The 26,143-nt window shown below is 40.9% G+C and overlaps 2 protein-coding genes across 2 annotated transcripts in view; one reads left to right on the top strand and one right to left on the bottom strand.

Annotated features, from left to right (window-relative positions):
• Nucleotides 1-26,143, top strand: part of ldlrap1a (low density lipoprotein receptor adaptor protein 1a) — a 150,782-nt gene that overhangs the window by 21,807 nt on the left and 102,832 nt on the right. The window contains exon 9 of the transcript XR_003597905.1: nucleotides 15,848-15,926. The gene's annotated coding sequence lies outside the window, so the exon portion shown is untranslated. The remainder of the gene's footprint in view (nucleotides 1-15,847; nucleotides 15,927-26,143) is intronic.
• Nucleotides 264-26,143, bottom strand: fndc5b (fibronectin type III domain containing 5b). Its single transcript, XM_028036311.1, has 6 exons — nucleotides 25,864-26,143; nucleotides 21,985-22,103; nucleotides 20,119-20,317; nucleotides 13,544-13,633; nucleotides 8,051-8,241; nucleotides 264-7,122 (listed from the first exon to the last, which is right to left on the bottom strand). The coding sequence occupies exons 1-5, from the start codon at nucleotides 25,943-25,945 to the stop codon at nucleotides 8,102-8,104; spliced, it is 630 nt and encodes a 209-aa protein (XP_027892112.1). The 5' UTR covers nucleotides 25,946-26,143; the 3' UTR covers nucleotides 264-7,122; nucleotides 8,051-8,101.

The raw sequence follows: 26,143 nt of genomic DNA, 5'->3' as shown, positions 1-26,143 counted from the left end.
TGTGTCAATACATAATTAGACATTGATATTTTCATAGAAATAGTATATATATATATATATATATATAAATATATATATAAATATATATATATATATATACATTCATATGTATAACTTGGGGTGTGAACGATAGCAGAGTCATGCTAGCCCTCATGAACAGGTTTTATCCCATGAACATCAAAATGTCAACACAGACGTTGTGATTGTACATAAAACACAGACTCTGTTATTCAGATATAAATCCATGCTTCTTGGTTATTTGCTTAAACTGAAAGTACAAATATATGCTGTAAGTAAAAGGCCTCAGTCTTTGCTATACTATGTAGGGCCTTGATGGGATTATCCAAAGTTCTTGACATTTGCTCATTCTGTCATCTACAGTGTTGGCATACGTGGGGGAAGGGGGGGATTTAGCCATCTTGTAGGCCTCAGTTGGTAAACAAAATAATGTAAACTTAAGTTTGACTTAAAGGAACTGGGGTTACAAAGTTTTTTGGGGGTATTATTAGGACTAAAAGGCTCTCGCAAACTGGGCGTGCATCACTTTGAGAACGCCAAGGTACCGGAAAGGTACAATTTTATAACTCCATACGTGTACTTGTTGACGCACAGCAAATTGCAGGAAATGGTGTTCACATCGAACTGTTTAGTATGCGACACCAATCTGATTAGGTTGAGGGTTGGCACAAGCAGCCGCAAGGACATGCATCAGCCAGACTGCCACTTTGTGCCACACTAATAGGTGTGTGAAGGCTAGAAATGAGGCTAGGCACCCAACCAGCCCGTCATAGTTGCTAGCATCCATTTGGATTGTGGGAAATGTAGGCAATCTGTACGCTCACCTATGAAATCTCAACCGCCCGCAGACGGGGTGCGCGGCTCAAAGAGAGATCAGAGTACGCCAGAGTATGCGGGAGCCTTCGCTGTATTACAGGAACATGAGATTAGTTAAATCACATTGTAGCCGTACTGAGGCTTTTCATACATCCACACAAACATCTCACTTAGGAAAGATGTAACAGAGAGTAAGTCTCCTGGAGCAGAGCATTAATGGACGTAAAGCAGAGCAATGAATTACAATTAGTCCAATACAATTAGACGAGCAGAATGACTTACTTTATCATGCTAATTTCCTTTTCCTGGAATGGTTTCTGTCATTGAATCCCTCGTAGGACGGCACCTTAATATCACGCCAGACATGTTAGCACTCAAACTTCACACAGTCACTGGGTGCAACGATTTCCTTTGACGCTCTGCGCCTGTGACAATTCGAATTCGAGAATACTCTTTTGAGTTTTGCGTCTTTCTCTCTCTCTCTCTGTCTCTTCTTTGGTCTCCCCCAGTGTTGAGCTCCATATTTTCACGTTTGACTGCATGCTCACCTTGAGCAGCTGTTCAACCACCCCCTGTAGCTTGAGACAGACAGTGACTGAGCAGTCTAGGCCAGACCTGCCTTCTGCCACCTCCTCAAATGGGCCCCTTTGGACTGCAGCCAGCATACGGAATGTAGTTGGTGGATGAGCGCAGTGTTTAAGCGTGTGTGTGTGTGTGTGTGTGTGTTTGTGTGCTTGGATTAGACCGGTACAGGAAATGTACCGCTTCAGGCTCAATAGCATTACAGTCACCAGGCACGTTTGTGCTTTTATCGCCCTCTACGTCAGATTGATTGTGGCACTCGGAAAGGTCACTCGATGTGGGTGTTAAGAACGTGTCTCCTGAGATAGATCAAGAAACAAAATGAAAAAGTTATCGTCGGCACGCGAATGAAGTTCTTCAGCCTCCTGCACACACTTGGCATCCAAGGACAGGATTTTCTATGGAGCTGTCCAGGCTGGTCAATCTGTTTTAGCCAGCTCAGATTAAAATATATATTTTTGTAGATCATATGTTTGGCCCAAATTTTGACTAAACAAAAGGAACAGAGAGTCAGATTTGGTTGGGCTATTGGATCATCTCAACTAAAACCTCAACCAAAATTATTTTAACATGAACAGAAGTATTTATGTAAAAAGTTTTCTTAGCTCTCACCTTTTAACCACAATGTCCTGTTTAGACAGAATTAGCCACAATTCTGTCTAAACAATAAATCAAGTTCCTTTCTTTAATGGCTAAAATTTAATTGATCTTAACCAATCTGTAGTAACAAGTCCAATAGGGGATGTTTATTCTTTATGTACAATGTATTATGATCATTCATCAAATTATTAAAGAGTATAAACAAAAGAAATGGCCATTTGGGGTATTCTCAAAGACAGAGGTACCTTTTATGATAACCTGTATCAAGACACACATGTATCTAAATGTAAAAATATGTTTGTTTGTTTTTAATATGCATCTGAATGTATAAAATGTGTTAGCTATCCCTTACAGCTGGTTATGGGTCAGGGAATCAGAGAATGGAACTAAACTCTTTACGTTCTGCCAATAAGAGCGGTTGAATATCCAGGCAGAAACACACAAGGACCTAAAAAAACTACAACTAAAAAGTTTTATGTTGTGTCATCAGTCCCTACCAGATAGATCAATACAACTCCCTCATTCATGTGACAATTCATTAGCACATTTAAGCTTCTGATCAATACTCTAAACTGACTAAGAAGCGCTTGTGCCGGCTGGGTTCTTAAGAGCCGGAGCTATGTGGATCAAAACGGGGATTCAACGAACCCGGAAGCTGCTTGTTTAAATGGTTTGAGGATTTAAAAACTTTGATTTAGAAAGTAGATAGTATCTGGCAAAATGATTTACACTTTTGTCACGCTACTACAACCACAAACGTCAATGTCTTTTGATTTTGATCATCAAAATCAACACAAGGTAAAGTGCAAGGTAACTATTCAACTCTCTTTATCCTGATGTCTCTGAATAAAATCCAGCATGTTCATTCAGTTGAAAAAAAAAAATCCATCCCTCCTCCAATTCTGTACTTCACACACGATTGCATATTGAAAGCAGGGCAGTGAACAAAAAAAAAAAAAAACAGAAAGAGGAAGCAGGGTGGGCGGTTTAAAAATATCTCCAGATTTGCTGAGTGGAGTCTTTCCTCTGGCTTTCATCTGCTTCACCTGTACAGACGGAGCAACAACAATGGCATTAAATCTTCACAGCTTCTTACAGGGCTACCTCTGACTCTGACCCCAGACCTGCGGGGGCTTGGATAAAGCTCAACATCCATTTGACTCGTTTATCTGTTGTTGCTTAAATCTGCCGTGGCGGCCTCAGCGCCCCGCTTCTGTCATCTCCTCAACAAGCGCACCCTTCAACCATTACAAATCTGAACACTTGCGTCGTAAAAAGTGGATATTTTTTGCAACACTATAAGCTTTTCATGTGGATCTGGTGGCAAAAACGATTGCTGTCGATTGATTGAAAAATAGCACTGTGTGGATTAATCACTGCTTAAAATTTCTAAGCTCGAAATATAAAAAAATATTTAAGAAAATGTTTTACTTTTGCAGGTTTTCATATTCAGGAAGGGTTCCAAATAAGCCATTTTGTTTCAAACATAATTTAAAAATGTTAGCTAAAAACTGGTTGTGCCTCAGTGGAAGGATAATTTGTCATTGCAGTAAGTAGGCTACACACTAGCTCGGTTTTACTCAAACGTCCATCATGGTGTTTTTCATTTAAGAAGTTTTGTTGCACTCGTGGCTTGTGTCTGACAGTAATCTGGCAGGAAGGCGGCAGATTAATTAAGTCAAAGAAACCGAAGACGGGAATCGAACCTGAGACGAGGTCTATAAACTCTCTGTTCCTAACCAGAGTGTTTGTTTTAAAGCAAAATGTGCGGCTGAGCACACCAATCTGACTCTCCTCGCTCATCTTTTCACTCATGTTTATGACTTTGAATTGTTGACCGCAGTACAAGACCGTGTGACACGCTTATTTTGAACTAAGTAATCCTCTGCCGGAGAGTGGCTGTTAGGTCAAAATAGGTAATGCGATAAATAGGCACATTAAACGTTTTGATTAATCCCATGTGTTAACATTGATAGGCCTAGCAGAATCTCACATACGTTTGCAAAGGAAAGTCGCTCAAAGTAATGATTAACAGGCACGCACTTATGAGTAGTGAAAAACGGTCAATTCGATTCAACCTTTTCATTGATTTCTACACCCTCCATTATTCCTCACTTGTTACCAGGTGAGGTGGCCATTCCAGCCAGTCCAGGACGCAGAGGTGACAAACGAGCGGAGGAGCGAGGGGTAGGCGGTGGGCCCGGGCCGGAACAAGGGAGCGAAGAGCTCATGTGGAGCGGGAGACGGCGGCGGCTAACCTCAGAGAGTGGATGTAATGAGAGTCAGGGCGGCGAGAGGGGAGAAACAAGAAAGGACGGTTAGCGATGTATATGAGAGAGGAAGGGAGAGCGACGAATGAGGGTAAAGTCATAAATGGAAGAATGAAGGAGGATGAGGACAGGAGATGGTTGTTGGGAGGGGCCGATGGCGGTGGCAGGATAAGACTGTCGCCACAAAATGGCTGCTTTTCTCCCAGCGCAAGACGGCATTAAAATCCAGCCTGAATGTGTGTGAATGAATAAATCTAGACTGATGATTAGAGGACATCTCAACCTGCAGCTCACTGAGCCATGAACTCATTATCTCTAATAGAGAGAACCTCCGCTGACTTTAGTCTGGAGGTGTTTCTCTGACTGTCTGTCAGAGTGACGTCAGCAGGTGGTTGGGGTTGTGCGGACAGAGCAGCTTAACCGAACAGGAAGCGAAGGAGGAGATAACAAAGCCTTATCTTTAGCTGAGGAAGTCCTTCGCTCATTTCTATGAATGCGTTGATGGAGTTCCAACCAATTAAGTGTGAAGGTCAAACTTTGTCAAGAACTTGCAGGGGTTTCAAATATTTAGTAGGTATTCTTTTAAAAATATTCTCATTTTCGCTTCAGAGACTTGAACTATTTTTACATTTTCTCAAAAACAGTGTCCTCTCTTGCCGCCAAATTTATTAGCAACCATAATAAGGATGCAGATTATTTTATTTTATTGCTTTAATCAATGCAGTTCTCTGACAGTTCTCTGACATTGCATAATTGGAATCTGTATTTAATGTATTTAAGTCAATCAAAGTTTAAAGGAAAAGCAACCATGCCATAAGTACGGTGAAGGATCTGTAATGCTGTGGGACTACTTTTCCCAACGCCCTGGGAACCTTGGGGGGGAAGACGTATTTAAAGTGGAAGACATACTTTTTTTTTAAGTAAAAGAATATTTAAGTATTTCACTTGGCAAAATTTTATATAGAAACGCTTCACCAGAATTCTAGATTTTTCTGTGTGAGATTATGCTACTTTTAAGGTCAATAAGTGGCTGACATTGTATATTGTACCATCAAGGAAGTTTTAATCTAGTTGTCTGTCTCATTTTCATCAAAAATATGTTTTTTTCTCATGCTTGTTAAAACTCTCACTATGTTATCACAGTATGGTGTGAGGCAGATAGTCTGTAAAAATCAAGCTCCCTCGCCTTAGACTTTCTATCATTTGAATAAATACACAGCTCTGTCAAAAACAACCAATCAGAGCTAGGAGGAGGGTCTTAGCGCTGTCAACCACCCTCCCCCTTTCTTTCTGCTATGCTACAGCTGGTTCACCACAATGAAGGCTGCCGTGGATGCCAAGGCTAGTTAGCATGGCCCCTAATGGCGATGACGGTGGATAAACGGTCTTCCTGTAATGGTAAGTTGTTTCTTCACATTTAGTAGAACGTACACGAGGTAGATTGACAGCGCTAAGACCCTCCTCCTGGCTCTGATTAGTTGTTTTTAACTGAGACCGGAAAATGATTTTTGGGACGGCTATATTAGATTGATCTTTTCACAGATTATTTGCCTCATATTATATGTATAAGGACATTTATGAGGACATAGTGACAGTTTTAACAAATATGTAATTTTTTTAAATATAAAGAAACATACCCCAGTTTTAAGGATGAAGTTCCTGAATGTCAGATTTTTGTCCTGTTTCATGTTGTGTTCTCCTGCTGAGAGTGTACCAGGAGTTCTGAGAGCCTCGCATTCATTGACAGATCTGGGTCCAGCGCAGGACTGAGTGTGTCCTCTTACGGCCTTCACTTCCTGGCATCCCCGTTGGTCTTCGGCCAAACCGCACGGGAAAATGCGGCCACATTCTACATCGCATTAGAGGATACACATTCCCTGCTCGTCCTGCTGCGGACCACAAACGGCATATGGTGCTGAATATGCAGCGACGAACGACGATACCCAAACCCGCTGAGGCGTCTTTCTAAATGTTGGCACGCCACGCAGGGCCCGGTAGTTTTACAACCCAAAGTGACAATAAGTCAGAAACGGGTGACGCACTCCTTGTCAATCCTTGAACTCTCCGTGAATCATAGCCGTACTCAGTCATCACCTCGTCGGCAAAATATAGGTGGAGGGTAATAAGCCTGTCAAATGTGATCTGCTGGGCTGATGGGAGAGTTTAAAGTTCCATTTAGTGAGGCGAAGGAACGGATGCATCATTTGAACTGACGGTAACGAGAGAGAGAGAAAAGCTGGAGACGACACTCGTCATGCAACACTCGCGACCCAAGGAGAAAACTCAGACTGCAATCAGTGGTGGGACTGTAGAGGAGTTCAAGAAGCAATCACAGTAAGAGGAGCACCAAATGGCAATGTGCTTATTAGAGCCACACCAACACAGAGAGACAAGGAGAGAGATGAGCAGGAACAAAGACAGAAAGGAACCAAAGCAGATGGACCGACAGAAAACATGAACTCTAGTCATAGTTGTGCGCTGGCTGATACCTGGACCAGCCCATCTCCAGTTCCCGCCACCTTGGAGCTGGCGTCCACATGTTGAGTTTGACGTTCACATTCGACAATCAACACTCCCAGGGTAGAGAGGTCAGGGGGGATTCCATGCCACCGACGAAGAGTAACAAAACCATATGAATCGGGCAGCTCCGGTCAAAAGTCCGCCGTGTATCGGCAGGAGGGAGGCAACAGTCCGCCGTTTCCGGTTCGGCTGCTTATAGCCTTTGATTTTGCACGCTCGCTCCGTTGTCTCAAGAAGATTCCTTTATTGGTTTGATCTGTTCGTCAATATTTTTTTTGTCTTTTTTCTGAGAATGGCTTTCTGTTGGTCTCAGGGTCTGGAAGAAACACAGTTATAAACTTTAGCACAGTTCAGTTATTCTAATGATATTAAAAAAACCCCATAAGAAATAGTTAAGTGCTTCAATCAATTGAAAAATGTTATATTAGTCACACTCTACCGCTGTCATTAATCGCGATTAATCACGATGCTTAACTTTGCAAGCTTGAAATATAAAAATTCTAAACATTTTACATATCACTTTTTAAATTAATTGCATTCGTTAACACTTTGGCAGCCCTATAGTCGTTCTCACAAAGGATATCTGCTGTTTGGTGAGCATTTCTGAACCTGACCGTCCTGAATGTCCTAATTTGTTAAGACTTAAGCTGCAGTTTCTCCCACAGTTCAGATTTGTTTCATTGGAGAAACTCAACTTTGTTTGCAGGGATCACATCGCACAGCAGCAGCTCAAATACGATATTAGAAAATCTTGCCTTGGGAATAATATTGGTACATATTGCTATGACGATATTAGATTTGATATTGCTATGACCATATAATGTGATATATTGTGCAGCCCTATTTTAAATGGTTAACCAAAATGAATATTACAGCTGAGGCATTGGCGATATGGCTGAAACACTTAACACGATAACCATGTCATATCAGTCGGTATCAATAATTATTAATTAGTTTTTGTTTTTTTAAAATATCCAAGATACTGCCAAACTGGAGACAAAGTATGTACCCTTAATTATGACGATATATGTGGATGATAATGTTGAGAAGTCCAAAAGCCTGACATGTAGATTTTATAAACATTTAGCCTCAACTTTTAAAGGAAAGAGGTTGGCAAATTGTCAGTTTGTCCAAAATTGTGCCTCCCAGTTAGTTTTAACATTTACTACAGATAAAGATAATATATAAAAGCAAAGCCAACTGTTTGTTACAATATGACACAAGAGTTTGTGAAAATTCCTCACCCGTCCTGAGGTCTTAGGTTGGTTATTGCAGAAGGCGACAGAAGGTTGGTCCTAGACGTTGCTGCGCAGTAACCCCCCTTGTGGGTGCTCAGGAGTACTGCACTCTGAGGAGTTCTTGGCTTTGTCCTTGTTGTTGTTGGGCTCGTTGTCTTTGATGATGTCATACTGACGACAAAACAAGGCAATCACCCCTGAGGGACAACAGGATAGAGATTGTTAAGTAACTGCCGCAATGTCTAGAAATACAATATCTCTCGTTATGATGATTGTGTAGAGAAATACAGAAAACCAACAAAGTTTGCATCATCTTGGAATGTGTGGGCGTTGAAGGGATAGTTCAAGACTTTTTTTGGTATCTCTTAAGCGGTTATGAGGGATCAGTATTAGATGTTTCATATGTGAAGATCATTGTTGTATAGTCTAAATTAATATGGCAGTCAATGTAAATAGCTAGCAACCTAAAACATGGCCATTCAAACGTTTTTAAAACAGTCTTACAAGATCCGCTAGGAACATTTGTGAGTCTCAGCTCTAAACTGGCTAAGATACTTAAAAAGAAGATTCAAATCCCACTTCTGACACCATCGTTACGCTGAGAGGTGTGGTGTGGTGTGGAAAGAAAAAGTCGGCAAACTTGACTATGCAGCTAATAAAGCTGCTTTATTAAGCCTCCAGCAACACAGCAGAGTTCAAAATGGCAGCCGTTCCATCAGTCTTCGTGCTACATCCAGCAGTCCACCAATATACTGGTCATCCCTGCCTTCACAATTTACCAAAGTCAATCAAACCCCAGCTCTTATCACTGCTCCTTCTAGAAAAGAGCTGGGTTTGAGGCAGGCCTCCTCCTTAGCAGGGTCCCAAGATGGCAGCTACAAGGACACACCAACAAGGTAACAAACATTTCACACACACAAAGGTTCATTTACGCACTCTAGAACTCAAAACATTAAAGAAAAAATTGTTGCTTCTTAACACGTGCACCTTTCGCTGAAACTTAAATTCAAGTTTATCTGTATAAAAAATTTCAGCAACAAGGCAGTTCAATCATTCTCAGAACATCCTACAGTCACCAATTGTGAAACAAGCAATAAACGTAACATTTAGTCATACGCCATCATCAAAATCAACATTAGCCCTTTAATCCTAGAAATGTTCTTCAGGCGATAGAAGGCTGACTTTGTAACTGTCTTTATGTGACTGAATGTTCAGGTCCTTCACCTGACTGAAGCTTTAAACTGAAATGCATGGATTGGATTGGTTTACTGTAATGCACTTTATATAGGAGTCAATGATTTTTAGATTTTCCAGCTTCAGAGGGTACAAAACGCTGCTGCACGTCTTTTAACAGGTACACGTAAATTTGACCACACTTCCCCTATTTTAGCTTCCTTACACTGGTTGCCAGTACAGTTTAGGATTCATTTTAAAAAATCCTTTTATTTGTTTTTAAAGCTCTTAATGGCCTCGCCCCTCCCTATCTGTCTGAGCTGTTACATTCTTACACACTGTCCCGTTCCCTCAGGTCAGCTGATCAGCTGCTTCTGAAGGTACCAAAGTGCAGCTCAGAGGGGATCGCGGTTTTTCTGTGGCAGCTCCCAAGCTATGGAATGATCTTCCTTTGGGCATAAGAAAGGCCTCTTCCCTTGTTGTTTTTAAGTCCCTTCTTAAGACTCAGCTTTTTTCTTTGGCTTTTGGCACAATCTGAGAGGTTTCACTTTGTTTTATTGTGTCTGTATGTATTTTATATTTTGCGCTTTTCTATTTTATAATTGCATTTCATTTTATGATTGTGTATAGCACTTTGGTCCTGTCGGTGTATAAAGTGCTTCATAAATAAAGTTGGTATGTTATGTGGTATGATATGGATTGCAGCTCAACATATCCGATTCCAGCCAGGTGTTTACATTCATTTTGAGCCTTTCAGGGTCCATTTGAACTGTCCTTTTTGTGGGGTGTGATAAACACACAACAGATAACGTTCAAAGACAAGAACTGTGTGCTGCAGGTTTGAATTTGTGGATGTTCTCCTACCTAAACAAGGTTTAAATTATATTGTACTTGCAGAGATATATTTTGGTTAAATGTCTCTTAGCAAGATTCAAAAAATCCTCATGCTCTTGTCGTCATTAACAAGGTCCAAAAGTAATGCTGTCTGGATATTGACCACTGTTCTAATGAAAAATGGTAAATCTAATTTAAATTGGTTCTTTTTCTGGAACGGACCCAAAAGGCTAACGTTAGCCAGTCTTATCCAAACCACTTTCTATGTGCATTTGGAATCATTGACTTGTTAATTCTGACGCAGACAGAGCGACGTGGCAGATACGTGCTCCCGACATGTCAATAGAGCCGATCCGAACGAACTGAGACAGAGACACGGACAGCAGCGACGTGAGCAGATGGAGTCGAGGGGCGGGGGTGGGGGGGGGGGTGGGGGGGTGGGGGGGGGGGGTGAGGATGTGAATCTGGACGCCGAGACACGACGCAGGAGCTGTCGATGCGGGGAGCAGATAGAGGACGAGCTTGCAGGAACGAGAAAGGGAATAATTCATGATGGTGGAGGAGGGTGCGATGGGATGAATCTGAGCCCAAACATGGCTCGGTATTTCTGCTTATGTCAGCCTCGGCAGATCTAATCATTGCGGTACCAAGGGGCAAGATGGGATATCTCCCTGTGATATTCCCCACCATGCCCCACAGGTCCAATTAAGAGCTGAAAAACACAATTCGCCTCCTTGGCTTTAAGTTAGTTTTCTTTTTCTACCATCGTGTGCTGCTCAGGTTTTTCTCCACCACGTTTTCTTTTATTCTCTTTGAATTTTCCTTAGTTTTTAGCCTGTCATCTCAGTCCCTGCTACCAGTAATTGGGCGCATACCAACCCCTCCATGGAATGTACAGAGACCATATATATCTTGTTACATTTAGTGGAGTAAGATCAGAGACTTATCATATGGCAAAAAAAAACCTTAGTAAATGGACATCTTGCAACTCAAATGTGAATATTTCCATAACAGGAAGAAGAGTACTTTTTTGTGGAGTGAGTTATCACTTTATTATTTGTGGAAAGAGAGGCGCTAAGCCTTTAGGAGTCTTTTAATTTGCACAAATACAAAATCCTACCAAGTATTTTTGGTCAAATTTATAGTGCAAATATCTTAGTTTACCTGAAATAAGACAAAATTAACTTAAAGGTGACTTTTCAGCGAAATATAGGAGCTTATTTGAAGTCAATAATTACTTAATGTTGTTTTTTTTTTTAAAGGACTAAATCCACAAGCAGATTATTTTACTTCTGACTAGTGTGTTTTAGTCAGTATTAAGTAATTGTTAACTAAAACAAGCTCCTATACCGTTCTGAAAAGTTACTTGTACGTTTGTTTTGCCTTATTTCAAGTGTGCCGAGATGAAGATTTTGTTTTTGCAGTGCAACATAAAAATTCAGTCATATCAGTTTAAACTCATCTAACTTTTGGCTAGCTTTTTAATTACAATTTATTTTGAGTACTCAACGTCTGTTTAAAGCCAAATGTGGGGAAAGTGGAAGTAAATCCTTCAAAGTAATATTTAAGGGTCTTTAAACACTTTTACAATCCTTAACAGAAAGCGACGGCTGGCTGTGTGTGTATGCAGGCGTGTGTGTGTGTGTGATGATGATTTAATTAAGAAAATGTAACTTACATATTTTTTGACCCTAAAACTTTCAATCTAAAACTTTTGAGCAATAAAATTTGGGGATTGGGGAGCGGGGGGGTTCAGTACATTAAAAACAAGAAAAATGCCTTGCTTGTTTTTATGACAGCTGCTCAACAAGAAACATCAAATAAAAAAATTTAAAATATCAAGAAAAAACAAAGCAATCATATCTTTTTATTTTTGAGGAGAAGCACTAGGAGCTGGCTCTCACCTTGCTTGTTGGCTTTTTACCTACTTGTCACTTACTGTATAATAGATAAACAAACCACCAGAACCAATATGTTGGACTTTTCTTAAAATTTTGTACACAAATGTTACATCATCAGCTCTCTTGTCCTTTCATTTCTTTCAATTCTGACAAAAAACAAAACAAAAACAAAAACACAAAAACAGAAAAGAGGGGCCGCTAGTAGAGATGCAATCTGTGTCGGCTCTCTCGAGTACGGGATGCAGCCGTTTGAAGCGGAGAAGAAAAACGACCCGGATTGTGTTTCCCTTAAAGGAGAGGCTTAAACCTCAAGAGCTGGTAGAAAATCTAAACTGCCAGCTGAAGCTGCAGATCGCTTAATGAGACTTCAGAGAGAAGAAATGCAAAATGAAGAAACAAAGAGAGGAAATAGAGGAACGTAAGCTGCAAGATGTGTTATCTAATCTCATTAGGAAGTGGTGGACATTAGTTTTTCATATTGTACAACTGTAATAAGGATTAATACATGAAAATATAGGAGCTGAAGATGGCAGTGTTACAGGAGAGATTGTTCTTTACTGCCAAATTATCAGGCTAAATTAAATAATTACTACATCTTTAATCTGTTTTTCGGGTATTTTTTAAAATAACACTTGGCTCCTTTCTCAAAAGTGGCAAAAAAACAAACAAACAAAAAAAATTCAGACATAATATATAGCAAATCAGATTAAGAACTGGAATCATAAAAGAGCTGGGTAAGGCACAAAAAGATGTACAAACTTCAGAACAATTTTAACTTTTGGAACTTGAAAATTTCCTTTGTGTTTTCTGGAAAATGTCTGAGATCAATCTCCAAATTTGTGAGTTTTTAAAGAAAAAAAATTAGTTTTTTTGACTTTCTTTGGGTGTGCTGTGGTGGTGCAGGAGTTCAGCACAACCGACAAATGGAGGCCTTAGTCCTCGACGTGACCGTTGCAGGTTTGATTTCCGGCCTGGCGACCTTTTCCGCCTTTCCTCCCCTTCTCTCATTACCCACTTTCCTGTCAATTAGATATCAATTAGCCACTAGAGCCAATAAAACCTAAAAAAAAAAGACTTTCCAAAAGACTTTAGACTTTCCAAACTCAGAAAGTTCTGTATGTTTTTCTAGAAAATGTCTGAGATCAATGTCGACATTTTTGACTTTTTTCTAGCCAATTTCCAACTTTTCAAACTCGCATATTTCTGTGGGGTTTTTTTAAGTAAAAAATTTCTATCAATAATTGCCCCAACGCACCGTCGTAGACAATAGATTTATACCGATAGGCCATCATTTTTTAGGTAATAGGTAAGTAGCCAGAGATCCAATCAACTGAACATTTTGGATCATAAGTACGAATCCAAAAAGTTCTAACGACCTTTAGGAAACTTGAATATTGTCTAACATAACCCGGAGTCTCTCCACTTTGCTCTAAAAACCTTGCGGGGGGTTATTCCTCACGGAAATATGGCACCTGAAGCCGAATGTTTGTTCCCAGAAAGGAACTCCATCAGAGAGCTTATTTACTCTGCAGGTACTGCCGTCCTGGTAGGTGCCTGATGATAAATGACCAATAACGCAGAAGAACATTACCTGCCCACATGACGAGCACCACAACAATGATGATGAGCTCTCCGGCCCTCAGCTGGGCATCCTGACCAACCTCCTCCATCGTCACCTCGTCTGCAGAGAGAACACACACACACACACACACACACACCCGCACACAGAGTCAACAAAGGGAAGGTGGAAGACACTGTAATTCATCAGTGGTGGGTGTGTCTTTTTAAGAACAGTATGACAGAAATTAAATGCAAAAAATAAAAAAATTTTCCCATCACTCGTAAACTCTGCGAGGAAAGATAAAAGAATCAAAGACAGGTGACGTAAGGAAAGAGAGGCAGGCTGGTGTGAATTCTTCACCCTGCTCTGTGTAATTAAAGCTAAGTGAGAGCAGCCGTCTGCAGGGACAAAAGGAGCCCAGACCCCCACCCAATCAGTCACCGGGCTTTCCCTCGCTGACAGCACTCTGGCCGCTGCAGCGTAAAACCAATCACAGCTGTAAAGGTTGGAACACACTGAATTACAGCCTCTGTCTCTCCGCTGCCATCAGCTGCAAAGCAAACACAACACATTCCACCGCCTTTCACTTCCTTCTCCGCCTGGCCGTTTTTGTTTTTAATCGCCATCCAGTGCGTTAGCGGCAACGTTGCTGTATGATAGTGGGAGTTGGATGTTGCTTCCAGGGCACGTTTGAATCAGCCGAACAGTATCCTGTATCTGGTGCAGGCAGAAAATTGGACAGGCTGGAAAAACTATAGGAGCAAAAACTGGAAGAAGGGGAAAGAAGAAGCTGGGATGGGGAAACCACAGACTGGCTGAAGGGAGCTGGTCTTAAAGGTCAACTGTAGAGTCAACATTCCTTCATGTAAGAGACAACGCATAAGTTATATGAATTAAATAGTAGGGCTGTCAAAGTGCTCAGAGCTCGTAAGAACAAAACAATACTGAAAATAGAGAATTGATATCCAATTTTAAAAATTTTAACTGGTCACAAGTAATTGAATGAAGTTCATCTAACTTAATTTATTTACCTTTGTTTAACTTGATAACTTCAGAAATTAACTTTGGTAAACTTAATTGGATTACGTGTGGCAAAATAAATTCTGCATTCAGTGGAGATGGAGTCCTTACCATTTACTTTTTCAGGAATACTACATTTTTTTATTTTATTTTTATAAATAAAACAAAGATTTTACTGTATATTAAAAGGTCTGTATTCACTGCAGAAAAATACAGCCCAGGTTTGGCTTTAGCTGCAGAACGCCCACATAAGTATTTTTTCCTGTTTATTTTTGTTGTTTCACATATAGAATAAAGATTTAACTGATCATGAAATGTGTTTTATATATCTATGTCATTTATTTACAATTGGTGTGTTTTCACAAATTGAAGGCAGGTTTAATATTGAACGATTTGTAATCAGTAGAGTAAATTTGTTCACGTTTCAAAAATGTCAATGTACAAATAGTGAGCTTCAGACAGGAATCCAGCTAGCAGCTGCTGCTAGCTAGCTAGCTGCAATTTTACAGCAATATTTCCCTCTAGTGCTTACAAATAATCATTTATTTTATTTGTCACAACATAGATATTTATTTTACCAACTAGGAAGATAAAAATACTGCCATGCAAATGATTTAATGGTAGAGAGCACTTCTTTTTCTGTGCTAATTAAACTTAAGCTAGCTCCAGCTGGAAAGTGCTGCCTCCTACAGACTTCCTCTAAATTCCAAATACAGTAGACCGTCGCCTTGTTCTAACTAAAATTATTCTAACTCCAAATTATTCAGATTTTTTTTTCGTGTAGCATAATATACTTGAAAGAAAATACAGCAAAGAGCGCACAATGCTACTTGTTACTATTGGATGTTGCAAAGCAGCCAAAGCAACCATTGGTATCGGTGCTGATTGATCCGCAAGAGTGGAGTTAAGGAAGACTGTGGATGTTAGCTTCTGCATATTTATTGTTTGAACTAGTAAAATAAGCAGCTGTAATCAATTTTAGAGGGCGTCTGAAGTATTTGTGGATTTTAGCTGTTTGGTTTCTTGCGGTGGCCAACCTCCGCAAACACCGGAGGTCAACAGTGTCATGAACATTGTGATAACTTGTCCCATGAGATGTCATTGAAACTGGATAAAGCAGCACAAATTCTGACTATTTGGGGTAAAATACTATTTTGGACGTCAAGTATTTCAAAATGCCAGAGAGATGACAAGCTGACCTCGCTGATAATGAACTGCACTGAGCCTACGTGGTTTCTTCGTACCACACAACCGTTGCTGTGTAAGCAAGTGAACCCAGCTGCTCTGAAAGCTAAATGTTTGTTTTCTTTCCAGGTCCGGCGCGAGTCGCGGTCGCCTTTAGGGGAGAGACGCCGTTCCATGAAGGCCTTTGTGACACATCATCTTTGTCTGGGTGAGTTTAGGATTTTGCTCTTCGTACATCTCTGCTCTGCCTGGCTGTCAAGATCACTGTTACCATAGCGATCCCTCTAAGCTTTAACTGCAGCCCGAGTCCTGACAGAAGGAGTGGAAGGTTTATGCACTTTAATAAGCTGAATGTGAAATAATTACATACTCCTGTCTGTGAGGGCTTGGCATGATTACATTAAATATGGTGGTTTTCTTTGTTGACAAGCTCTTAATTTGTCAGCTTGGTTTGCTTTCAGTAACAGTCAAACAGGTCAAAACACTGGAAAACAAATCATCTCATGTCCAGAATGGTTTGACCATATTTAAAAGGAGAAGCAGGACCTACAAAAAGAAGACAGACACTAATTACAGTTTCAATATAGGTCCAACAGTATGGAGGCTTGTAAAACGTGATGGCTGGGAAAGACTACCACGAAACCTCCAACGATTTAGCTTGATACACCGGGAACACCTGCAGTATTTTCTCCATCCTAGCGATAGACGGCTTAGAAAGATAAGCAAACCGTCTGACAGAAACCCAGCGACGAGCGGCGTGCCGGTCTGCACCGCGGCTACAAATGCAAAGCGGTGTCAGGCTGATTAATATCCGCTTAGAGGGGGAGGAGAGCAGTAATGGCCGGGAGATTTAATCGGGACAGCTAATGAATACTTCCACCAACACCAACCGGATCCATCCATCAAAGTCAGAGCTCGGCAACAGTTGAGACAAATTACGCCTCTAAATATGTGTCACGTGACCAGATGTTCGGTGGCTTGCGAAAGTATTCACACCCCTTAAAATGTTGCCGTATGACCAAAAACTTCAAGGTGTCTTAAGATTTCATTTGATTAATTCAGGGCATCTGCAGATTCCAGGGAGTCAAATTTAAGAGTTTTAAAGAGCTTTTTAATGACATGGGGAGTAAAATTTAAGGCCAAAAAACTATAGAGAAACCATAGAGCCACATTTATAAAGTTTTTTTTTTCTCACAGAATGCGTCTGGCCTCATATAGGTTGGCAATAGAAGTGAGCCGGTGGTGAAAATGAACATCGTCCAGCCAACTAGCGATAAGTTTGAAGTTGCCCATGATAGGTACAGAAAAGCTAGCGAGCAAGCAAGGGTATGTTAGCAGCTGTACGTTAGCTTCAACCACCGTTAGTGACAATGAAGATGTCTGTGCAAACTTTTGCCAGACAGAACGGAAAGAAACGATCCGCAGCTCAGGATTGAGCAACTGTTGTTGGTGAACTTTATAAATCAGATCTTTGTAGAAAAGTGGACAAAAGAGGCGAACAAACCATGAAAGCGTCATTTCGTCAGATGTTCCTGTTACATATGACCGTAATACACGGGAAGCAGAGGTTGCAAATTAGAAGAAAATGCAGAGAGTCATTCCCTCCAAGCTAGCAGTTTGGACTTTGAATTTTTTTTTTTAGAGTTTTCTGCCTTTGGTAAGGAACAGACCCACCAGTGGATGGAAGCAAATTTACTACGTCAAAACTTATTCAGTAAATGTGTTTTCATCTCCTCTTCAGAGGATTAACTTTTTTCGGAAAAGCAAAATAACACATAGTCTGATAAAAAACAGTTGCTTGTTCTATCCTTTACTTCATCCAGAAGGTCTGGACTCTCTGAAATTGAGAAACGATTGTTTGCTGGAGGCATGGACTCTGTTGAAGTCTTTTTAGCTAATTCCTAACATTTGGTAAGCGATGAAGCTTACCGCTGTAAACAACCATCCTCCACTGCGTAGAGAAAGGAGCCAATCTGAACGAGGCGGCTGTTGATGTCAATAAAATATTTGGAGGCGTGGCCAACACGGACTGAATGGCTTCGCCCACTTCCTCTGCTGCCATCGCTAAAACTACAGGCAGACTATGATTCTAAAACAGTAGAAAATCCGTAGAAAATCTACATCTACATTGTCGTTCATAACTTCTTCTGTTCGCTGATTTATTTGGTTGGAATCCTACTGGAGAAATCCAGCTCAATGGGAGAAATCCCAGATTGTCACTGAAGGGAGATGAAAATCAAGCAGAATGGCCAAGCTAAAAAACCACCTCCAGTGAGCACAAAATGTTTTTACAAAATCCAGGAAGCTATTTCGAATTTTGCCTTTTACGTCGAACTTTCTTAATGCGGTACTACAAAACGTGCATCAAAAACGTTGATGGAAACACAGCTGCAGTGGCCACATCGCGATTTGGTCTACCTTCCACCAAGACAATGACTACACCCATACCTACAATGGAATAACTTAAACTTGAATTCAACTAAGAGTCTGTGGCAAGACTTGGAAATGTATTTTCACAGATGCTCTAAATCCAATCTGACCAAGCTCCGGCTATTTTACAAGAAGGAACGAAATTTTAATCTCTATAGAGGCTTGGTGTGTCATAACCTCATTACAACAGAGAAGGAAAGCTACATGGATATTGTTTTCTTTTGCTAGATAAATACAGTATCAGTTCCATGTGTCTTAAAACAGGACCAAGGCGAGCTCAGTCAGTGCGGGGGCTTCCAGGGAACAGACTGCTGCGTCCTCTTATCGCCTCGCCGCTGATGAGCGTTTTAGTATTTTGCAGGGTCCCTCTGAAGAGGCCGCTTTTGGCAGCAGAACTGGGTCGGACCTGATAAAACTGGGAGTGCCGCGGGCCGCTCCAGATAAGAGCCAGCAGCCTCTCTGCGTACTCGTGAGAGAGAAGATGGAAGGCGCGAGGAGTTCACGCCCGAGATTTGTGTTTTTTTATTACCGTTTTGTTCGTCTGGGAGACGCAGAAACAGAAAATAGCGTGACATATATAGTCTGAGTGGGGGGTGGGACAGAGTAATAATAAAATATATACAGTATATATATATATATATATATATATATATATATATATATATATATATATATATACTTGTATGTAAGAACATGAGCAGAGTTTTCTGTGTGTGTGTGACAGCAGAGGGGGAAACAAGGAGGCCGATTGTTTGTTCACTCCATCTGCGCTGATACATGATTGCCTCCGTGTCTATATGCTCTGGTGCTTGCATTTTTTTTTTCTTTTTTTCGCGGGCTCTCTCGTATGCGCCGAATTTCAATTCCCCTCTCACATTTTGTGTTTGTAGCATATCCTGTTCCAATAGAAGCTACACGACGACGTCCTCAGTGGGAAAAGTGTGATGAATACACAAGAAATGTATTTACATATAGATTAGCACTTGGAGAACTCGGTAACACGGCTCACAGTATGCTAGCAGAGACAGGTGCAGCGCCTCGTTGCCAGAGAGCTTTATCGCCACATTTTGTCTCGTTGCGACCCCAAAATTCGGAAGGGATAGGATATACAAATCTGAAAAGTGTGGCATGTGCCTGTTTTTTAGGGTGCGTCTCTTCCGGTTTTTTGTTACCCCGTGAATCAGCTCAACCTCAGTCAGATTCAACAGGGAGCATCTACGACGGCCAGTTTTCAAGTCTGGCCGCAGATTCTCAATTGGATTCACTTCCTGACTTTGACTGGGCCGTTCCTGCACATGAATATTAATTGGTCTAAAACATTCAATTGCAATCTTTTTTTTGTCGGCTGCATGTTTAGGCTTATTTGTTTAGGCTGGATGTTGAAACTCCATCCCAGCGGGTTTTCTTCCCCACAACATGATGCTGCCACCACCGTTGTTGGTTTATTTATTTTTTCCTACCCTTTTATATTGAGACCAGAAAGTCCTCTTTCTCAATATTTACTACATATGAGTGTTTCTTCTTGCCACTTTCCAATGAAGGCCAAATTAATGGAGTACACAACTAATAAGTCTCCTATCAACAGAAGTGACGCACTGAAAAAAGAGAATGGACCTCAACTTAAAAAAGTTATCAAATTAAGTTTGTCAAACTTTATTTATTTACACTTGTTTAACATGACAAGTTAATATACTTTATATATTTCTTGGATAAACTTCATTTGATTACTTGTTACAAATCAACTAAATTTTTATAAGTCGGATCACCTGCTTTCTTTTTTTCAGTGAATATAGAGCATTTTTACAAACAGGGTGACTTTATTTAGGGGTATCAGAGTAAAACGAATCACATTTTTTCGTCCATTTCACAATTACGCCTCACATTGTGCCGGCATGTCACATAAAGCCCAAGAGAAACCCAACTCAGGCTGTTTAAAACTAAGCAAACCCTGCCGGGAATCCGAATCTCACCGGGATTCTTGGACGCCATTTTCTCCGACTCTTTTGGCGTTCTGAAGAGAACGGGCTGACTGGGGGGGCTGCTGCCTCCCATGCTGATGCTCTGGACGTGGACGATGTATTCGGTATCCTCGTCCAGGTCCCACAGCGCGCAGGAGCGGGTGGTGGTGTTCACTTCCTGGATGAACCTCAACATCCGCACATCCTTCTTCTGCGGCGCACAAGAGGGGAAAACAAAAAAAAACAAGCTTACAATCCATTTTTGTTTACCTTTTTTAAACTAAATTTCTGTTGTAACCACTGCAAATTTCTGTAAGGAACTTCAGTTTTCTATGCTGTGGCTTAATATGCTAATGTGTACACTTCTGTCCAGGGGAACAGTTGGGGAAAAAGCTTAAGTAAAGTCTCTCAAGGTTTATTTTAACAATGCAGTAAAGCTTAAAGACAGAAATTGCTTTCCAGGCCATGTACACTGTCCTAGAAATGGCCATTATTACCCCGGCTACAGCTGCTTGCTCAGGTCAATTGGCTCCTGCTGGATTAAAGACCACGGCTCCTCTGGGGCACTTTTATTTACCAGGCAATTATAAAAGGAAATTTCTTAAGCCATTAAAACTTCACGAGGACAAAATGTTCATCTAACACGGATCTTTCAGAGCGCTGCGGCGTGGCAGCAGAAACTGGGTTCCTGAAAGCTGCGATTTTCTGCTCCGGTGTGAATAATTAATGAAAAAATGTGTGCGCGACGATGAATTACTTTGGTGCTCAGGCAAAAACAGAAACAAGATGATTTGCTTGAAGATTTAAGGAGATACTTTAAGATTTTTAAGATAATTTAAGATTTGAGTTCAATCTGAAAATATATCTTCTATTGTTTATAGCCAGAAATGCAAATGCTGACACTACTGTGGCCAACATAATTAACCTTATTGCTTAAATAGTGATTATTAGCTTCAATACTATAATAATTTGCACCTACCTACATAATGTTGTAGACATACGGCATATATTTGAAGCCTCAGAGCTTGCACTCATGACACTTAAATCAGGGTCATGTATTTAGATCATCAATGCAAAATCAAGTCCGCTAAATTTAGCTAAAGTGCCAAAAATGTCATTTTAACAAAGTGCTGTATTTTTTAAACAAATGTACTTTGTAGAACATGATCTAAAAAAACAGATAGAATAAATACCAGTTAAATACAACGCCAGCTGGTTTTAATGGAAATGCTTCTTTGAACAGAAGCTCGGCACCGTTAGGCTACCTTTTCACGCTAGCTGGTTAGAATTGGCTCTCAGACATGTTAATTCTTCTTCTAGCTAACTGTTTTAGCTTAAATAAAAGCTTCAAAACATTTCTGGTTGGTGAATGTTTGATATCCAAAACCACAAGGGGTTTCTCCGTAACGGGCCAATATACCTTTATGAATGAGTGGTGGGAAAAAGATATTTTTTTCCCCCCTGAGCTAGTAAAGAAATCTGTGTCCATGAAATTCCATCAAAAATGTTGTAATGCCAAGTAAACCAAATGCAATCAAGTGCGCAGTATTAACATACATGTAAACAAAAGAAAAAAACAAAGGGGACAAATCCTCAGTAATAACAGCATAGCTGCATAAATGTATCAAGTTTTGCACAATAGGATTTTAGAATTTATGAGTATCATATGTTTTAAAGTCTTGTTAAAATGCCAAAGAATTTGCCCACATTGTCAAAGTTGGGAAATAAAATAACACAGTGCCTCTTGTACTTCTTTATGGTTTTGAATTTACGACCCAGCTGTCGTTTTAATGTTTGTTTTGAACATTATTTTCAGGCCCCTTCTCCCAAAGCCATTAAAAAAAAGGAAGAAAAAAAACAAAACACACTCACACATACCTGTTGCGTGATGGCGAATCCGATGACGGGATCTCCCTCCAAGATCTCCCACGTCACCACAGCCGAGTTGACCTCCAGCTCTCTGATGGTCACATTGAGCGGAGCTGACAGCGCAGCGTCTAACACAGACACAGAAGGATATTTAATTAACAAGGACAGAACATAAATGCTACATTCCCGCACTTTGCAATTGATATAATAAATCCTAAAGCGGAGAGCTGTGCAGCCTCCTCATGATCACTCTCTTTGAACTCTTCCCTTTTTTTATTTTGCTCCCTCAACCCACTTTCACGCAGATCTTCCTCGCACCACCCGCAAATTAATCTATCTCCTTTCATTTATACCCAGCCTAATTAACACACTTCAGTCTGTCGGGGGGTTTCCCACAGGAAGACGCTGCTCCTCATTCGTCTTTGTTTCTGATTCTCACACATTTTTTTCGGTCTTTGCCTCCTCTCCTCTTTCGTAGGCAGAGGTTCACTTTTGGTGCGATCCTTCTGTGAAATGATCTTAATGTTTGTGCTGGAAAAGAGGAGAAATCACACCTGGGTGAATGTAATACGGCGCTAATCTTTCATGACAGATCCTGTTGAAGTTTGAATCGTTTCCATTTCTGAACTGCAGAAAGGGATAGAGCTGAATGCGTCTGTGTGTGTGTGTGTGTGTGACTTTACAGACGGGAAGTGTGTGTCAATTACAACAAACTCCAGGTCCTCTGCGAGTCAACTCGAACCTGGATTTCCCTCGAGTCCAGCTCGACAAATTAACATCAGAGTTAGACCTTGGTTTGGGTTTGAACTCAGGAAGCAAGAAAACAATAGTGACTCCCTGGTCACTACACTAAAGCCTCAACACTAAAGCTATTCTTTCTGAAAATGTAACCAAAGACTACCACATAAAAATGTTCCACATACTTTGATTATATTATACAGCATACTCGAACACTTTTGGAATTTTCAACCCCATTACATGATGCACCCTGATTGGCAATTATCAGCATTTGCCCACCGTTTCCATGGCAGTCTCGCCAGCATCTCATATTTGCTTCTGACTAATGAACAAAAATTGGCAGTTTACATTTACTCTAAGGAGTTAGATGAGCAAGTAGCAAGACATGTAGTGTCAAGAAAATGTCTGGAATGTCACCCCACTGACTCCTTCGAATATTTAGCTGATTTATGCCAGCTAACAAGTCAACCATTTCAGCTGAGATGGTGCTAATTAGCTTTAGCAGTATTATTCTGATGCAGTAGTTAGAGCTCAATTGCCCTTAGAGTTAGTATCACTGTGCTAATGCGGTGGTTCTACAGCTTGCTTGTGTTTAGTGTTAGAAGTACTATGCTAATGAGGTTGTTACTTCTCACTTGTGTTTAGCATTAGCAGTATTATGCTAATGCTGTTGTTACAGCTCGCTTGTGCTGCCACAGTAACCACATTGAGTTACTACAACTAATATGATGTGCCAAATTTAAAATGTATGTTGACTGAGTTAAATGAGTAGTGACTCAGTCATAGCACCGCTTGAACTAAAATAAAAATATAGCAAAAGGTTTTGCATAATTTCCTCTTACATTCAAAAACAAAAAGCAAGGTCTTCACTGACATATTTTGTTGGTAACTTTTCTACTTCTAGCCTTAACAAAATTGGAACTTTGATGCAATTTGTCGTGCCTAGCTAAAATTTGGCACTTAGCAAAGTATGTAAAGCTCAAATATAGAAATTCAGCTGTACATAAAAAGGAATAGTGGTTTCCTGCTTGTGAAAACTGTGAAAATGATCACTGGAATAGGGGAGCTCTTGTGTATAAAGTTTGCTAACATTACTATTAGCCTTCATTCGTCTGCTAATTAGGTTAGTTTCTGAGTCGTCAAAAAGTGTACAAGCAAATATTCTGTAGGTGGACATAGTATTTTTGTATTTATTTTTAGTAGAATTTGTTTTTATGGACGCAAAGGTCTGCATAGAGAGAGTTCAATTAACCAAAGAGAGTTCAATTAACTGCACCTTTTGTACTGCTCTGTTTTCCACAGCTTGGCAAATTATCAACAATATTTCAATGTATTGAAATAGAAATTTTGGTAGGAACTCAAAACTTAAGTTTATAGATTTCCTATAAATAAATGGACAAATACGAAGAAGGAACAGAGCTTGTTGGCAGTGGGAAAATAATAACCAGAGGTGCACCGATTGCAGTTTCTGGCCGATCACCGATTACCAATCTTTTAAAAAGCTTAACCTGCCAATTCCGATTTTGGCCGATACCAAGTTTTTGTCTGAAATGTTGCTCAATATAGCAAGAAAGTTGTTGAGTTGGTAACAGTGGGGTCACTATTGTTGATTGTAAATGTGCAGACATGACCCGATGGGCCGGTCTATCAGTCAGACCTCTGTCAACAGAAAGCAACAGAGGACAGCGGTTGATTCGTAGACCTTTGCCTTAGACAAGATCGGTGGATAAGATCAGCTTCATACGTAAAAATATGCTGATCACAATCTCCCAAAATTAAGGAAATTGGCACCAATAAATCAGCTGGCCGATAAATCGGCGCACCCTTAATAATAACTCATTGCGGAGGCCGAGTCCCCGAACATCTGGACAAATATCCACTAAACAAATCCCTTACAGAACTACAAATGCAGAAAGAGATGAGTTTTCTCCCCTCTATGTATTTTTATTGAGGTAAACCAACATAAAGTGGGAAGGCAGACAATAAAAAGTTAGCAAAACATTTTCCAAATGAAAATCTAAGAATATGTGAGGGTGCATATATCTGGACATTTACGTATTTGCTCAACTTAAGTTGTCTGTGAGCATCAATTATAAAGTCAAGCCATAGATTGTCAATTAGATTTAGGTCTGACTATAGCCATGTCCTATTAGGTTTGCAGTTGATGAACTAAATATTGATGTGTGAGATGTCGCATGCAAACTTAATGAAATGGATTGAAGAGGTTGTAATACGACAGATTGTGAAAATGAAGAGACTTTTGCGAGATTTTCTAGCCTCAGCCACACCTCAGAACGTACCAGAACGTTCCCAACCATTCCACAAGTCGCAAAATGATTTAAACAAGGTTCCAGAAGTACAATTCTTGCTCCTAAAACCGCACGCACACACACACGCGCGCGCATGAACACACACACATCTTCCGAACAAATGAAAGCAATCTCTCCAAGCTGAGATAAAGCCTCGACGATGTTATCTCCAAGAGTTAGGATTTCCAAAGGACTATGAGTCGTCTGTGAGCTTCCATCGTCAGGACACAATGGAAGCAAGATCTTTGGACTCAGACAGATTTCCCCTCTTGAGCATAACTTGCTGACGAATTCAGAATATACCATCGTTTAAAAAGGGCTGGACATAATCTCGCAGGAAAAGTGACGGACGCTGAAAAAAATGTCCAGAGAAATCTGAATTGTCCAGATGAGGTTGAATGGAATCACTTGGATGACGCTGTGTGTGTGTGTGTGGGGGGGGGGGGGGGGGGGGGTGCCTTGAACTCTAGCTGGGAGTTACAATCTCATCTTGGATTCAATTTCAAGACATTTACCTGGATTATGAGGCGATTTCTGCCTCTGTTTGTGTCAGAGTGAGCCTAAAAATCAGGCTAATGCAGAGTGATTACCTCATGTCAACCCATCATTTTTGGCTTAACAAAGCTTATTGTGAGCGCAGATCACATCTATATGTCATGACAGTGTGCGCCTCCCTTCGTCCCCCAAAGGGATGCCGCTACAAACCTAACACTAGATCAGCGGTGCTCCGAACCGACACACATCAGCCCCGCTGGATGCGTTTTACTCAGCCGGTACATTCATCCCCGCCTCTTCTTTGTTTACCTGCGGTGATCGCTCACCAACCTGTGGTTCAACTCACCGGCTTTAACGGAGGACGCCGAGAGGAAGGAGCCCAGCAGGAGCAGCGGCAGCGCCGCGGCAGACAAGCCCGGTTTCGCCATCCTCCTGCTTCTTCTTGCGGGGCTTCACATCCTGCGCGGCCCATTTATCACATCGCATTGAAGGCGAGCGAGACGAGCATCCCCCGGCCGGTACGGGGGGGAACCAGAGGGCGGACTTGTTGTGCCGGAGACGAGGCTCTCTGGAAGTTGTGAGCTGCAGCAGAAGCGCCAGCGGCGGCGGCGGCGGAGGCGCAACAA

The sequence above is a fragment of the Xiphophorus couchianus genome, chromosome 13 (genome assembly GCF_001444195.1).
Source record: "Xiphophorus couchianus chromosome 13, X_couchianus-1.0, whole genome shotgun sequence".
Lineage (NCBI taxonomy): Eukaryota > Metazoa > Chordata > Actinopteri > Cyprinodontiformes > Poeciliidae > Xiphophorus > Xiphophorus couchianus.
The sequence above is the reverse complement of the archived record's forward strand: the minus strand, read 5'-3'. Positions and strand labels throughout refer to the sequence as shown.